The sequence below is a fragment of the Lytechinus variegatus genome, chromosome 2 (genome assembly GCF_018143015.1).
Source record: "Lytechinus variegatus isolate NC3 chromosome 2, Lvar_3.0, whole genome shotgun sequence".
NCBI classification, from domain to species: Eukaryota; Metazoa; Echinodermata; class Echinoidea; order Temnopleuroida; family Toxopneustidae; genus Lytechinus; species Lytechinus variegatus.
Window position 1 is genome coordinate 12969792 of NC_054741.1, and position 16497 is coordinate 12986288.

A 16497-nucleotide genomic window follows, 5' to 3' on the forward strand; every position below is an offset into this window, starting at 1 on the left:
CCTGACGTACTCTTGCCCTCGCCTCCACATTTTGTGAATATTGACCAGGGTGCAGCAGATATCATCATCACTATTAATCACTTTTTCTTTTTATCAGTATATCATCATCTTTGATCTGTTCATAATCACCATCAGACATCATCGTGCTTCAGCAAAACCATCATCATCCCAGCATCAGCTCATCATCACCATCATCATCTCATCATCATCATCAGCATCATCTCATCATCTCATCAGTAACATCTACATCACCATCAACATGATCACTATCATCATCGTCACCATCACAATCATCATGACCATTATCATCATCACCATCATCACTATTACCATCATTGTCATCACTATCATCATCATCTCATCATCACCATCATCTCATCAGTATCATCTACATCACCATCAACATGATCATCATCACTATCACCATCATCACCATTATCATCATCATCACTATCCAGGAGTGTATCCAGGATTGAATAGATGGGAGTGACCACCCCCCCCCATAAAAAAAATGGTTTTTGTGAATAGTGCTGAGTTTTCATTGGAATTTTGTTAGCATTAAAAAAAGATTTACTTACAATAACATAAAATGATGTTTAATACGTAGGGCCTGCTGGTAAAATTAGCCAGAAAGCGTTGACCATTGATCTATGACAAATTTTCCAAGTTTGATTTTTCACTTTATGTTCAAGGACATCACAAGAAACTTTCAAATTGGTGTGAAATGTCTAATTCCCTGATTTTAGTGGATCGCCTTCTAATTTAAATTTGTTGACCTTTCAAACTTTCTGGTAATTAACTTCTTAACAAGAGGTCCAGGCCCAGGGTATACACGAATGATGCTGTACACTCTTCTGTTCATTACAACAAGAAAAATATTTGGCATGTCAATCAATGCAGTAGGGGCATTTTCAAAATTTGACCCCAATCCTCTTTTATGCCAGTGAAACCTGCGAAATGACGGTAAGAGACAGGGAAATGCTAGATGCTTTTCATAGCAAATGTTTACGAAGGATCTGAAATATCTCACGGAGGGAACACAATACAATTAGGATGTAAGGAACCAAACAAACCGAAAGTTACTCAGCCAAATAATTTCAAAAACAAAGGCTGACATGGCTTGGTCACGTCCTAAGGATGCCAGAAAGCAGCATAGTCAGGATGGCTGTTACATGGAACCAGAAGGAGGGAAAAGGAAGAGAGGTAGACCACATCTAACATGGTCCCGAACATGGTGGAGAACAATTAAAGAGACTTTACTGATTGGGATACAAATTAGAATGAAGCAGTCCTCATCGCCCAAGATTGATACCAGTGGCGGACCCTTGCGGATCAATGTTCACATGTGGATGGAACGAGCTAGGGTTAAAGGAAGGACCTGATTTTGACCCGTCAGATGGCCAAGATAACTATTAGAAATTTTATACCTAGTTGAAAATTATCCATGTCATGTAATTGAACACATGAAAGTAAAAAATCCAACTTGGCAAATTAGTCAAAGTAGCAGTCAAATCATGACCCATGCTGCCTGACTAGAAAGTTTTCAGAACTGAAGTGGCTACCCTAAATAAATATGACATCATTACTATTCATCATCATTAATACACCTGTGTATTCAATATATCAGACACCTCTATTTCATACATGATACCAACTGATCCCTAAGGTATATGTTCCCTCTTAATGTCTCAAATTCCAACACACAGTCCCATCTACAATGATTACACATCACGATTGTCTAAAATACTAATAAACAAAAACATGAGATAGAAGCAAAGATAGTTTTTCAATATTAAACATATGAAAAAGTAAACTCGAATCAATTCTGATAATTTGAGAACCACAGATAGGAGCAATACTTCATTAACTGCATCATCCTCAAATGTATATATATATATATAATTTGTTGCCATGTAAGTTTCCATCTGCTTATCTCTTCTAATTTTTGAAAAGCACATGTGGACTGACAATCACAAAAAAAGACCAAGTGACATGACTTGTAGGTCTGCTGGAAACCATGAAATAACAAAAAAGTTGAAATTGATTTGTGTGAAATCCCTCTACATGCCACTGAAAAAAAAACAACAATATTTGTCATCACTAGGAAGATGTACATTACATGCACGGTTTCTAATCAAAATAGACACTGTGTACACACATTATGGTATATTTGATGACAATAAATATGCAATATTTATTATTGTTAAGTTGTAAAGTTTGTGAGAGCTCAACAAGAGTACTCATCAGTCATTTTTGTCACAAAGGCAGTCCAATCTCATCTTCATGATAGGCTAGGGGCTCTTTGAAGATTATTACAGGGGAAGAGGACATGCATCGCATTAGGGCATGCCAATATCATTGTTAATGGTTACTAACTTCATGCATATCAAGGCCTAGGGAGATTTGTACACAGGAAGTATGAAGGAATGTCATTTACTGTATTGTCATAGGTCATGATGTCACTCGAGCACAAATCGCGCAGTAGCAAGGAGAGTACATCTGACCAAAACAAACCTTCTATGTATCACCCCGTCTATATATAAATATCTAAATATAAAAAAGTTTTGATAATTATTTTTTTTTAATTATGAGCATCTAGAATGATATCTTCATTTCCCTAAATTACATAAATTTGCATATTTACTTGTAATTGTTCAAAAGTAAATAACAGACACTTGAAAAATCCTTAACAATTTGTCATTTGAATTTTTGAATACTGCTATTCAAATGTTTAAACTATACTCTATTCTATTCAATTTCAAAACCAACTTAATCTCTGAGTGTAAAATAAAAGCAAATGCATTCTATCACTGATATGAATAAACCATCCTTGTCTGAAAAATTGCTTCCAATTTCACAGGCGTTGACTTATGCAGACTGAAATGCATCCCATTTCAAGAAATAATATTAAATGGGTTATTCCGTGAATGAAGTTCTGTTAAAGAGCAGTCTCACATAGGCAATTTTGAATGAGAGTGTATTCAACAAAAATAGTTCAAGGCTGTATCTATTCCTTTGTGTCACCGCTGTGATTGTATTTTCTTAGACGATGCTGTCCGTCTCCGTTCTACATAATCTTCTTGTTTCCAGGCACTTCCTTTGGGTTTCAGTCGCATTCCCGCTCTCAACTCTTCCTTTCTCCTCTCTCCTTTCATCTTCTCTTGATATTTAACCTTCCCTTGCAGCATCTCCTTCGATAGAATATCAATCTGCTCCTGGTAGCAGAAAACAAAATGGAAAATATCATGGTCAGTATCATCAATAGGCAAAGGGCAAACAATACATTTTCCATGACAGTTGATTTGGAGCATACTTCATACAAATATATAGAGAGTACTACAGGAAATTGTAAGGTATATTGCAGCAAAACTAGAACCAACATGGATCTATAACAGACAAGCACTCTAGAAAATATTATGAGACTTAGATTCAGGTAAGTACCGGTAATAGTTTTCTATTAAAATACCATCTAAAATATTCTTTATATTCTTACTGCAAGTTCCCGCTGTTCTTCCTTTCTCCTTAGCTGATGAGTTTGTGGAGGAGCAGGTCGTCCATCTAATAATATAATAATTAAAAAAAAAAATTAACATTGCAACACCCACATGTTTTTTAATACTGGTTGTAATTATAGTAGAATCTCTATTCTCAGATTCATAAAATTACAAAGAGGCTGGGAGTGTTTAAATGTAATCAGGGGGGCGTTTCATGAAAGGACTTGTCAGACGTTTTACCCGACAAGTCCCATTTTATCCGACAATTACCATAGGAACAGTGCCTCTCAGCCAATCAAAATCATAGAAAGATGTCAGATCTGACAACTTGTCGGATGAAAATATTGATGAAACGCTCCCCAGGTCTGATTTAGGGACATTAAAAGTTTGTGTTTATATTTTGGAAAGTGTGAATAATATGAATTATAGTGGAGTATAATCTAGCATTTCAATCCTTCTCTATTGTTTACATTTCTTGTTCAAACAACTCTTCGAGCTCTCATCTTGGAAATTTAGTAATTAGATATCAGAAAACAGACAAGGATAATATCCTGAAATTTTCAGCTCTTTCCTTACTTGGACAGTGGATTGATATATTTTAAAAAATAACCCTAGATATTTTTTGATCTGGCACCTGATTGATCAAAATAAATTGTTGTTCAAAATTGCAAAAAAATTATCCAATAAAACACATTTTTAATAATTTCATAACCTTTACTTTCTGACTGTTTTAGGGCATAAAATTCATATCTAGAAATGAATTGGAATAGCAATATTCATCTTTTGTAGGATCTAATAAAACTATAGGCTTTAAGGCCTTTACATGACACATTTTCTGCTTCCATAGTATGGTTTGAATAGACCATTTACTTTCACACACTGTACATGCCACTAACGTAATATTATGTTAATATTGCTGATGCACATTGGTAACCACTTGCCAAAACCCACATTCACACATACCCAATATCACAATATTGCAGAGCTCTGGTAGTTTGACTGAGGCATACATTTATATATCAACAGAGGTTGACCAGAATGCTGTAAAATTACTATGCAACTAATGTTCATTTTATCTCCCAAATGAGAGCATCATTCATCTACATCACAAAAGAAATGACTACATATTAATGACTGCGTATGATGAAAATTTTCTGTACATGTTTTTTCCTATTTCCTGCTATCATTTTACTACTACTATACACTGTAATGCGACACAAAAATGTAGTAATACTTATCACTGCCAGTCTGCCACTATATCATTATATTAAAAAAAATTGATTTGAAAAACCTGAATCCTTACCTGCAAATGACCAATCAGGATTATCAGTGAGAGGTCCATACTCGTTACCAGATCGTCCTAATCCTTGGCTGAAAAGAAAAATCAAATAGCAGTCTCACTTTACAAAATATACTTACAGACTTGTTTTTTTACAATAATCACAAATTATATTGTGATTTTTGAAAAGCTAAATGAACAGATCCTCGACTCATTTCTGCTTCTGTCAAAACCAGATTTGAAATAAACATAATAAAGTTTCCTTGAACTTAAAATGACATAATTTTACAACAGAAGTTTCCAGAAAAATATCTTTGTAAAATTGCTACTTCAGTTTTATACAACTTTTGTATAAAAAGCAGGTTGTAGTCAAGGTTGGTAGTTACAAGTCATGACGCCACTGGAGAAAACTTCATAGACTTTGGACACATGACTTGGCCCCGCAGCAAAGACCAAGGCCAAGACAAGCATATTTTGCCCCAAGGTCGGCCTTGACTACATCCCTGGTAAAAAGGATATCAATCTCTCATGTCATGCACGAGTAAGCGCAAACTATACAGGCAAAATTGTCACTTTTCAAAGGTTACACTATTCTTGGGAAGTCTCCAGATTCACTTCCAGAATTTGTTTTGTCAAATTTTATTTCCAGTGAATGTTCAAGTGCTGTGGTTGTTTATCACATATTAAAAGTACACTAAATTAAATCCCACCTATTCTCAGTTATGATTAACATGGGTCAATGTGAACCACTGGGCACAACTGCACCACATCATGATACTTCACACATTTAAAAAAAAAATTCCTTAAGACACTGTTATTCATCTCTTGTTTATGTGTTCTTAGACCTTAAAGGACAAGTCCATCCCAACAAAAAGTTGATTTGAATAAGAGATAAATTCAACAAGCATAACACTGAAAAATTTCATCAAAATCAGATTTAAAATAAGAAAGTTATGACATTCTAAATTTTCGCTTAATTTCACAAAACAGTTAAATGCACATCCTGTTTGGTATGCAAATGAGGGAACCGATGACATCATCCAATCACTATTTCTTGCATAATATTACTATACCTTTCTCTCCATTTTTTCCCAGCCAAACATGAAGAACTGTTGCTAAGGTACCTAACTGTCGGTCTAAATGCTGCTTGTATTGCTGATTGAAGCATCTTGGCCTTGCTTTCTCTCAATACTTGAAAATCTAAAGAATCAAACGTGGAAAGATATTTCAGCCACAGTGAGGTGTTAGTTCCAACAAGGTGCTTTATACAGTACAGGTGAACCACAGTATAGGCTTAGCAAAAGGGAAATGCAAAATGCAGCAATTCAGATCTCTAATTTGATTAAACATGCCTTCAGGATAATACCCCACCCTGATCGCTTTTAATTGTTGGTTTTTTTTCCAAACATGAAAATCTTAAATCATAAAATCTAGATCAACAGGAGACAGTTTCAATTAAATCAAGATGATTTCACTTCTCAAAATGCTACTGCATGAAGAGGCATTTAAATAATATCAATTTTTATGTACTTGCAAAGAGCTGAGTGCAGACTATTATGCATGTGCTTTAAAGACAAAGGTTAACATCACTGTCTGATTTGTGAAAATCCAGAACTATGATGTGTGTATACATAATTATATTGATTTAAAAAAATACCCTGGAAGAAATGAAAATTGTGTGGACACTTTCAGGATATTTGTGACTGAAAAATCACCATTTAATTCATTTCCTGGTGAGATTAATTTTAACACAATGGAAAACTAGGAAAATAAACCAGGTTCCAAAAGAAGAGCACTGCAAAAATTCCACTCAGTCAAAATAAACAATATTTATACACAGGCTAGCTTTGATTAAGCTCATATCAATAATTAAGAGATTGGTTTAATCATAGTGAGGCGATAGCCCCTTAATTACACCAATTGGTTTCTGAATCTAAAGACACAAAATGGCAAGAGAAAAACCAATGAAAATCAGATGGGATTAAATAATATTCACACTTTATTACACATGCTCTTCACGGGCATGTTTAGGTGATTTGCTCAACCAAGAAGCTACTGGAAGGTAACATTAAATTTTAAATGACTGGAACAATCATACAGCCACACACATATCGGATCCCGGAGGATACACCGGTAAGATAATCTAAACACTGTGTGTGTCTGAATGTGGCTATGTTGAGATACAGTAATTTCTGGCACTGTTTGAAATATACATAATTTATCAGCTATGATTTAATTTTCATTTCTTAACACATGTATGCAAAAAATAATGAAGAAAACAATTCAAGAAGTAAAGTACCAAACATATAAAAAAGGTAAAGAAAAGAAAAAAGATAAAGAAGGAAAAAGAAGCAAGGAAGATGAGCTTGGATGAAGCAGATCTCTGCATTTTTCCAGTACATCCTCAGTAATAAGGTAATTATGAGAAAGAAAAAAAAAGAAAAGGAAGACAGAAAGAAAAATTACTCCCACTGGAATAATCTCGGTAACCAATAATCTCACAGCCAATATGGTATCCTTCAAAAGCACTTTAACTGGGCGTTGTGGCGTGCGCCTGTAATCCAAGCTGTGGGGAAGTTACAAATTGATGCAGAGGTTCGAGGTTCGAGCCCTGGTCACGTCTTTCGGATGGTGACGTTAAAGGTCGGTCCCAGACGTAAATAATCATATCTGATTGATACACGTCTGACAAAACTCAAATACACACACACACACACAAACATACTTAAAGCAAAACTAAACATGCAAAACCTGCAACAAAGCAAAACAGAGATAATGCTCCCACTCTCGTCAGCCCTGAGTTACCCTTCCTGGTGGAGGACTTCAGGGAATGGAACTACAAGGTCCAAGGAAAGGAGAGAAAAGGAATGAAAAAAAAAGAAAAAGGAATAAATGTAAAAAACAAAAGGAATGAATACAAGTAAAAAAGAAGGAAAGAAAGAAAAATATGAATGCAAAAAAGAAAGTGAAGGTATGGATATAAGAAATGGGAAAATAAAAAGACAGAAAAGAGAAAAGGAATGAGAAAGTTCAAATAGGAAAAGGGAATGAATGAAAGAAAAAAAATGAAAGAAATAAAGAGACAAAATAATTAAAAAACAAATAAAGAATTACAGAAAGAGAATGTATGAATTAACGAAAAAGTAAAAAGAAAAAAAAAGAAAGAACGAACAAAGACAAAGTAAAAGGAGGAAAAAAGAATGAACAAAAAAATGAAGTACGGTACATGAAATCTAAGAAAAAAAGAAAAGAAGGAAGAAATTAGATCGTAAGTCATATTAGATGAATTAGATCTAGTAATTATTTTTGTCAACAAATATTTTATCATAATTGCTGCATGTCGATTTACATCTAAGTAAAACCTAGAATGATCCACTCATTCAATAAGGTTGGTTAAAGGGGAAGTTCACCCTGACAAAAAGTTTATTGTAAAAATAGCAGAAAAAATTATAAAAAATATTGCCGAAGGTTTGAGAAAAATTCATCAAATAATAAGAAAGTTATTAGAATTTCAATTATTTGATTTGTGACGTCATATGCGAGCAGCATTCCTACATAGTGAATGGTAGAAAATCAATGAAATGTCATTTTCTTATAAAATTGAAAATGGTTTTCCCTGTAACTTTTGTATATCAATAGACAAATCATTTCACACCCGATCATGAAAAGAAAACAAAATTAAGTCATCAGGAACCATACAAAATTTGAAATTCGTACATTTTATATTACATAACACATGGGGCAGCTGCTCGTTTATGACGTCACAAATCCAAAATTTTGAACTCTAATAACTTTCTTACTCTTTAACGGATTTTCCTCAAACCTTCACCAATATTTTTTACTATTTTTTCTGCTATTTTCACAACAAAGTTTTCTTCAGGGTGAACTTCCCCTTTAAGTGCAAGTGTGGCGTGCCATATCCTTGAGTACAGCTGTACTGTAGAGAGCCTACCCAAACGCCTCGCCGTCCCCGCGGAGCGGCGGAGGTGTCGGGCGACAGCACGGAGGCATTATTCACCTCAGCGCAAGCAGCTGTGCAGCAAGGAGTTGTGAGCCGATTTATTATTTCGTAAAAACACATGCATCAGGAATAATGTTCGTCATCATCACAAAAAAATAATCATTTATTACATACCAGGCCTGCTAACGTAAAGACAAAACAACAATACAATCAATTAAAATTATATACTTATATTAAACTCACGTTCGACTGGCCGACTGGGATTCAGTTTTCGTTGAACGTTGATTGTTTATGAAGTGCTACGTGTGTATACTTCACTACACTGCGGATAAACTGATAACGGCCAACAGAATATTAGGTTTTTTTCCTGTTCGCATAAACTAGAGTTGTAATAAAAATCTGTATTATAATTTATATATATATGTACATACATGTATATATATAAAAAACAAATAAAAGGTTTTTTTCATTGTTTTAAAACGTGTTTTCCCCCAACGAACGATGCAATTTTCTGTAAATCAATTAAACTATACACATATATGATTTAAGCTTTATTTGGACTATATTAGATGACTACAATTTTGTTACTGAATTTTCAACAGAAATTACTAAATCATGGAAATTCTATGCCAAAAAAGTAAGTTGACATTTTATGCTTATTCGTCAAACATGTACATACACGTAGTCTCAGGCACTGGCGGATCCGGTGGGGGGGGGCATAGCCGGTCCATGCCTGATCCCCCCCCCCCTTGAGAAGCAAAGTGGATCCGCCCCTGGTCTCAGGGTATTTTTAGTCTTGTCAATCTAGGGTGAGAAGAATTACATAATCTATAGACTACGGTATTTCAACTTTTAATGTCATCTAATCAATAGATTTATTTTAATTGAATTAATTATACCAATTTTAGCTTAGTGCATGAAATACAATTAAGTTGGGTTTAATTAGCCTAAATCATATAAATCCCAGTAATTTAGGAATTCTGATAAAATAATTTGAATGTTGGTTTTAACTGTTTTTTAAAAATATTTCTTATGTAATGTTAGTTATATACTGTTTGGTGTTTTATCCGATTCTTTAAGTGGAAATTATATATTGGCATTTTTTAAAAAATCATTAACAATAAGTACAAATATTGATACAAATACAAATGTTGGCGAAAAATCGCTTTGGCTATTATGATATCATGTTATAATTGAGCAATTCGAGGTCTGACATGCACTTGTGTAATATCATAGGCGCATGCATACCCATACATGCATCCATAAAATAGTATTGACTCTGTGTGGCGTGGCCCTGTCGTGCATATGGATTTTTCATCGAAATTTTTGAGGGCGACATTACGGTCCCCTGCGATCGTTAGGGTTATAAAGGTCAAGTCCACCAAAAAAATGTTGATTTGAATCAGTAGAGAAAATTCAAACAAGCGCAATGCCGAAAATTTCATCGAAATCGGATATAAAATAAGAAAGTTATGACATTTTAAAGTTTCGCTTATTTCAACTCGGTGATATAGAAATGGGAGAGTCAATGATGTCCGGATGATGTCCCTCGATCACTATTTTTTTAAAACTGTTTGAACAATATTTCAATTTTTACAGATTTGATAATAATGAACAGTTTGACTGAACCTAAAAATGTTAAAATATTGGTAGTAAATTGCACATGTTATGTTGGAATAAAACCTTATTTCACAATCATGACAGTGACAAAATACAAAATAAAATAGTGAGTATGTTATCAGTTCCCTAATTTGCATACCAACCAAGGTGTGCGTATATCGGCCTGTTTTGCGAAATTAAGCGAAACTTAAAAATGTCATAACTTAATTGTTATACATCCGATTTTGATGAAATTTTCAACATATCTTTTTCTTGGGGTGGACTTATCCTTTCAGCAGTGGCGTACCGTGGGTCATGGCATGGGGGGGGGGGGGTATCAGCAAAAAGTTTGAGTCACTTAGTGACCGTGGAATATACCTCATAGAAACAGTTTAAGGAAAGTGCTATTAAAAGGATATGTATCACTGATGATGCGAGTGCGAAGTGCGATCAAGGCTTTAAATTTTTCAGACCTAAAAAGGGACATTTTAAGCAAATTTTGGTAATCATGATACATACCTGTCTCGCTAAACAAACAATGCGAGCGGGAAGGCTAGAGCTGAAATTTTTGTATATATTGACCCCAAACAGGGACATTTTATATATTTTAGGAATCCATTAAGAGTATCTCACCAATCACAATAGTCATATTCAGTGGCGGACCGTGACCCCGATGAGACAAGGCACTGGGGGGGGGGGGCACGGCATTGTTCACAAACAATGCAGTGCCCACCCCCCAATGCTTTGTCTCGATCCTCCGGGTCACGGTCCGCTACTGGTCATATTCGAGTGCCCTTGTTAGAATTACATCTTAACACGTAAAGAAAGCACTTGTATAGACATTGTAATTATGATTAACATACCCATCTCACTAATCAATATTGCGAGCGCGAAGCGCAAGTTAAAAAATTAGGAATTTCAGTCGACCCGAAGAGGGGGATTTAAGGTTTGTTTAGGAATTCACTAAGACCATACATATTTCACTAACCAAATGATTGGAGCGCGAAGTGCGAGCTGAAAGTTTTGTATACATTTACCCCAAACAGTGATATTTTAGGAATCCATTAAAGGGGAAGTTCACCCTGACAAAAAGTTTATTGTAAAAATAACAGAAAAATTAATGAAAAATATTGCCGAAGGTTTGAGAAAAATTCATCAAATAATTAAAAAGTTATTAGAATTTCAATTATTTGATTTGTGACGTCATATGCGAGCAGCACATAGTGAATGGTAAATGAAATGTCATTTTCTCAGAAAATTGAAAATGGTTTTCACTGTAACTTTTGTATATCAATAGACAAATCGTTTCACACCCGATCATGAAAAGAAAACAAAATTAAGTCATCAGGAACCATACAAAATTTGAAATTTACGCATTTTATATTACATAACACATGGGGCAGCTGCTCGTTTATGACGTCACAAATCCAAAACTTTGAACTCTAATAACTTTTTTACTCTTTAACGGATTTTCCTCAAACCTTCACCGATATTTTTTACTATTTTTTCTGCTATTTTTACAAGAAAGTTTTCTTCAGGGTGAACTTCCCCTGTAAGAGTATACATATCTCACCATAATATATTTCTACCAAAGTAGAAATAGGTGGGAAGTCATCTCAGTGTAGTGCGAGTTCTATAGGCTTACCGCAGGGGTCTGTATTCGGGCCGATCGGCTACTGTATCTACACCTTACCTGTAGGAGACATCGCTCGTCATCATAATGTCTTCTACCATACTTATGCTGATGACATACAGCTTTACGTAACATTTGATCCTAAGGTTTGCAGTGTAGATGAGGCAAAGTAGACTCTTTGTGCTTGTGTCACAGACATCTGTAGTTGGATGACTCATAACAGACTTAAACTCAATGAAGGAAAGACTGAATTTCTTGTCATAGGTTCAAGTCATAACCTTCGTTCCCTTAGTGATGTTAGCCTTGGTATTGGTTCTGCTACTGTATCATCCAAATCTGTTAGAAACCTTGGTGCTTACTTTGATTGTAATATGAATATGTTAGAACAAGTTAATCAATTATGTAAATCTGTCAGATTCCATCTGAGAAACATATCGCAGATAAGAAAGTACATAACTGAAGAAACCTGCCACAGTGCTGTTCGTTGTCATATTTTGTCCAGATTAGATTACTGTAACAGCCTATTAACATCTGTTCCCCAAGTGTATTTGAAGCGCCTACAAAGTTTACAAAACTGGGCAGCCCGTATTATCTTTAGGGTGGACCGACGTCATGATCCTGGCCCTTTACTTAAATCTCTTCATTGGCTCCCAGTAAAGAAGAGAATTGTCTTTAAATTACTTCTTTTTGTCTTCAAAGCCTTTAATAACCAGATGCCAAAATATATCAAAGATAGCCTTTCTTCCCATAGACCAACTCGCCCTAATCTCCGTTCATCTAAAGACCCATATTTGCTTGCCATACCCAAAACTCGTACAAAATCAGGTGATCGCACATTCAGTGTTACTGCTTCTAAAGAATGGAACAACATACCCACTTTCATTAAATCATCAAACTCTTCAGATCAATTCAAGAAACTTCTAAAAACATACCTCTTTTCTGATTAATTTCTTTTGAATGTATTTTTATTGTAATTATTATGTACTCTTGTTTAAACTCGTTTGTAAACGCTGTGATATAGTTAACTATGGAGAGCGTACTAAATGCTAGTTATTATTATTATTATTATTATATATGCGAGTGCCTATCGCTTATTACCTTTTGTAATCTATTGTAATCATGATTATCATACCGTCATCTCACTAATCAAATTGCGAGCGCAAAGCGCGAGCTGAATATTTATAGGAAATTCAGGCCTGAAGAGGAACATTCTTTAAGGCTTGTTTTTAGGAATTTCACTAGGACCATACGTGTTTCACTATAACAACCAAAATGATGGCGCTGACAATTTTTGATATTCAAATCAGAAAAAGAGACATTCTTAAGGACTGCATGATTTTAGGAACTATGTCAAATAATAACAACTTATAGTGCGAGAAAATATATTTGGGTATGATGTTGTCTTGAAAACGGGAACAACAGGCCATATCTCGTTAAACATTTTAAACAGACAATGCGAGCACCATGGAACAATGAAGACATAAGCCCTATAAATAAATTATGTTGAGATTTGAAAAAAAATCTTAGTGATATAAGATAATGATGATATAACATTATAATGAACAATAATATTTTCCCACTACGTTTCGATCTCTTCCTTTCTCCCTCATTTTCTTCTTTTCCCCGTTTTTTGCCAGCCGATGGGTGCATGCCCCCCCCCCTTAGTTACACCACTGCATCCGATACAGTAACCGTCTGAGTTAAAGGACTTTTCTTCATCTTTACGAAGCGCAAAGTTTCACCTTCATGCTTTCATTGTGGGCCAAGGGTACAATGTCTGTTTTACAGACTGAGTACTGTGACACACTTTTTTTTCATCAAATCAGTGTCTAACAACACTCAGATGTTTGTTAAAATGAGAATATTCTTAAAGGGATGGTTCGGGCTGAAAATGTTTGTATATCTTAATACATAAAGTAGAATTGATCACTGAGCAAAATGTCGAAAATTTCAACTAAATCGGATAACAGACAGTTGTCATGAATTTTTTTTAAAAACAGTTGTCATGAATATTCTTAGGTGGCCGATGTACATGCACTATTGAACAGGATCGGAGGAATTCCGTTTTACACCCTGGCGAAGGCATTTTCCGGAAAAGTAGCCAAAAAGCGACTAGTGAAGAGTCTACACACGTCGCTGGTTGCATGCAGCGTGCGACACAGACGAGTCCACCACCGGATGCAATTTGCACAGTTACTGATCAGAGCACAGAGTTCCTCGGCACTTCATGTCCAGAGAGAGCGGAAGTCAGGAGTGAAATCCGAACATGCTTTTGCAGTCGCGTTGTTTATGATAGTTTTTTTTCTAAAAATAAATTATTAACTAAATGAATAGAATGACAGACAAAATAAAAATAAACAGATACTTATAATGGAAAGACAAATTGAAGTTTGATGGATTGATACACTTAGAAGCTGCCGAAAGAAGACTGATAAATAGATAGAGACAATAGATAGACAGAGATAGATAGAAATAGAGAGAGAGAGAGAGAGAGAGGTGGATAGATAGATAGAGAGAGAGAGAAAGAGGGAGAGATGGATGGATATAGATAGATAAATAGAGAGAGGGGAGAGATGTTGTAGATAGGAGAGAAAAAAGACAGACAGATGCTAGAAAAGGAGAGAGATAGAGAATTTGAGAGACAGATAGATAGATGTTAGATAGATAGAAAGATAAAGAATGAGAGAGACAGAGAAGATAGACAAATTAACAGATAGATAGATACATAGATAGATATATAGAGAGAGAGAAATAGAGAAAGACAGACAGATGGATAGATAGATGAGAGATAGCTGATAGATGTTAGATAGATAAAGAGGGAGAGAGACAAAGAATATTAACAAATTAACAGATAGATAAGTTAAAAAAATAGATAGAGAGACTAGAGAAAGACAGACAGATGGATAGATAGAGATAATTAAAGAATGAGAGAGACAGAGAAGATTATTAACAAATTAACAGATAGATAGATACTCTAGTTAAAAAATAGATAGAGAGAAATAGAGAATGACAGACAGATGGATAGATAGATGGATAGAGAGATAGATAGAGAATTTGAGAGATAGATAGATGTCAGATTGATCAAGAATGAGAGAGAAGAGCGACAAATTAACAGATAGATACTGTAGTTACATAGGTAGGTATAGAGAGAGAGAAATTGAGAAAGACAGACAGATGGATGGATAGATCGATAGAGAGAGATATAGAATTTGAGATAGCTGTTAGATAAAGAATGAGAGAGACAGAGAAGATTATTAGATAGATAGATACTGCAGTTACATAGATAGATAGAGATAGAATTTGAGAGATAGATATATCGACAGATAGAGAGAAAGACAGACATCAGCAAATCGGCAAGGCAAATGATCAAGGCAAACATTCGTATAAGTACGGTATGTTCTGCGGATAACTTCGGTGCGGACTTTGGATCGCGCGCCCAGCTGATAATGTAAACCAAAGATATAAACAAACGTAGACGTAGACTCTTCACTAGTCGCTTTTTGGCTACTTTTCCGGAAAATGCCTTCGCCAGGGTGTAAAACGGAAACGCGCGGCCGGGGGGGGGGGGGGGGCACTCAGTATATAATGCATAGTGGGTATGTGCCGCGGAGGGGACCCCATTTTCACACTCAAATTTCCGTTCCAAGGCATAGCATTTTCTTCTTATCGAAAAAAAGAAGAGAGAAATCCGCTCCAAAGCTTCGCATATTTTTCGTTACGCCGCTCCGATCGCATTGAATGAGCTGCAATTTTGGTGAAAAGCGGCCGCAGAGCTCCCCCGGCGGAGGCGGGGGAGGGATGCATCTTTGCATACGCACTCACACGCTGGCGATCCGTTCCAAGGACCCCCGTTTTCACAAACATTCGTCGTTCCGAGCTAGGACCCTCCTTTTTACAATAAGCCCGCTCCAAGGGCCCCCTTTTTTGTCTCGCCCGCGGCACACCCCCACCACTTTTTTGGTCGAGTGCCCCCCCGGGAACATGACAAAGCGATGGAGAAAGGAATGGTGGGGGGGGGGGGGTGATGTTGACAAAGAGATTTAGTTAGAAGAAAATATTCATCTAAAATCACATCCATGCTGACCATGCATATTCATGACAGTGTATGAGGTGTTTACGTTTTTTTTGTAAAACGCGTTTAAAACATATGTTTAAAACACTCCGCGGTTTAAAACGTGCCAATTAACCCTCACATAAACTATCATTTATTTAGAATAACGATATTATAGGACAAAAATCTGATTATTTAACTCATTTATGGACCCTTTTTGGTGTCCAAAAAAAGAAGGAAGAACATCATTGCTTTTTTTTTCTTTTCGTTAATCGTCCTCTTTACCTCTTATAAATGTATTTTTGTTCTTTTATTTTTTTCTTTTTGTTATTTTGCTTTTTAGGACATTTCTTGTACCTTGTACTCTGTTGCAGTATGCTCCAGTAGAGAAACAAAAGTGAGCTGGATTTTTGGTCTGAATGAAAAGAGTGAAAAATGCAAGAAGGAAAAAAAGAAGTGAAAAAATTATCTTGATTCTAG

General features: G+C 35.5%; 1 protein-coding gene across 1 annotated transcript; it reads right to left on the reverse strand.

Annotated features, from left to right (window-relative positions):
* Positions 1-532: 532 nt before the first annotated feature.
* On the reverse strand, positions 533-9062 carry LOC121407362 (39S ribosomal protein L52, mitochondrial-like). Its single transcript, XM_041598408.1, has 5 exons — positions 8978-9062; positions 5847-5973; positions 4798-4865; positions 3494-3558; positions 533-3215 (listed from the first exon to the last, which is right to left on the reverse strand). Exons 2-5 carry the CDS (start codon positions 5939-5941, stop codon positions 3021-3023), a joined length of 423 nt encoding a protein of 140 aa, XP_041454342.1. The 5' UTR covers positions 5942-5973; positions 8978-9062; the 3' UTR covers positions 533-3020.
* Between the last annotated feature and the right edge of the window lie 7435 nt (positions 9063-16497).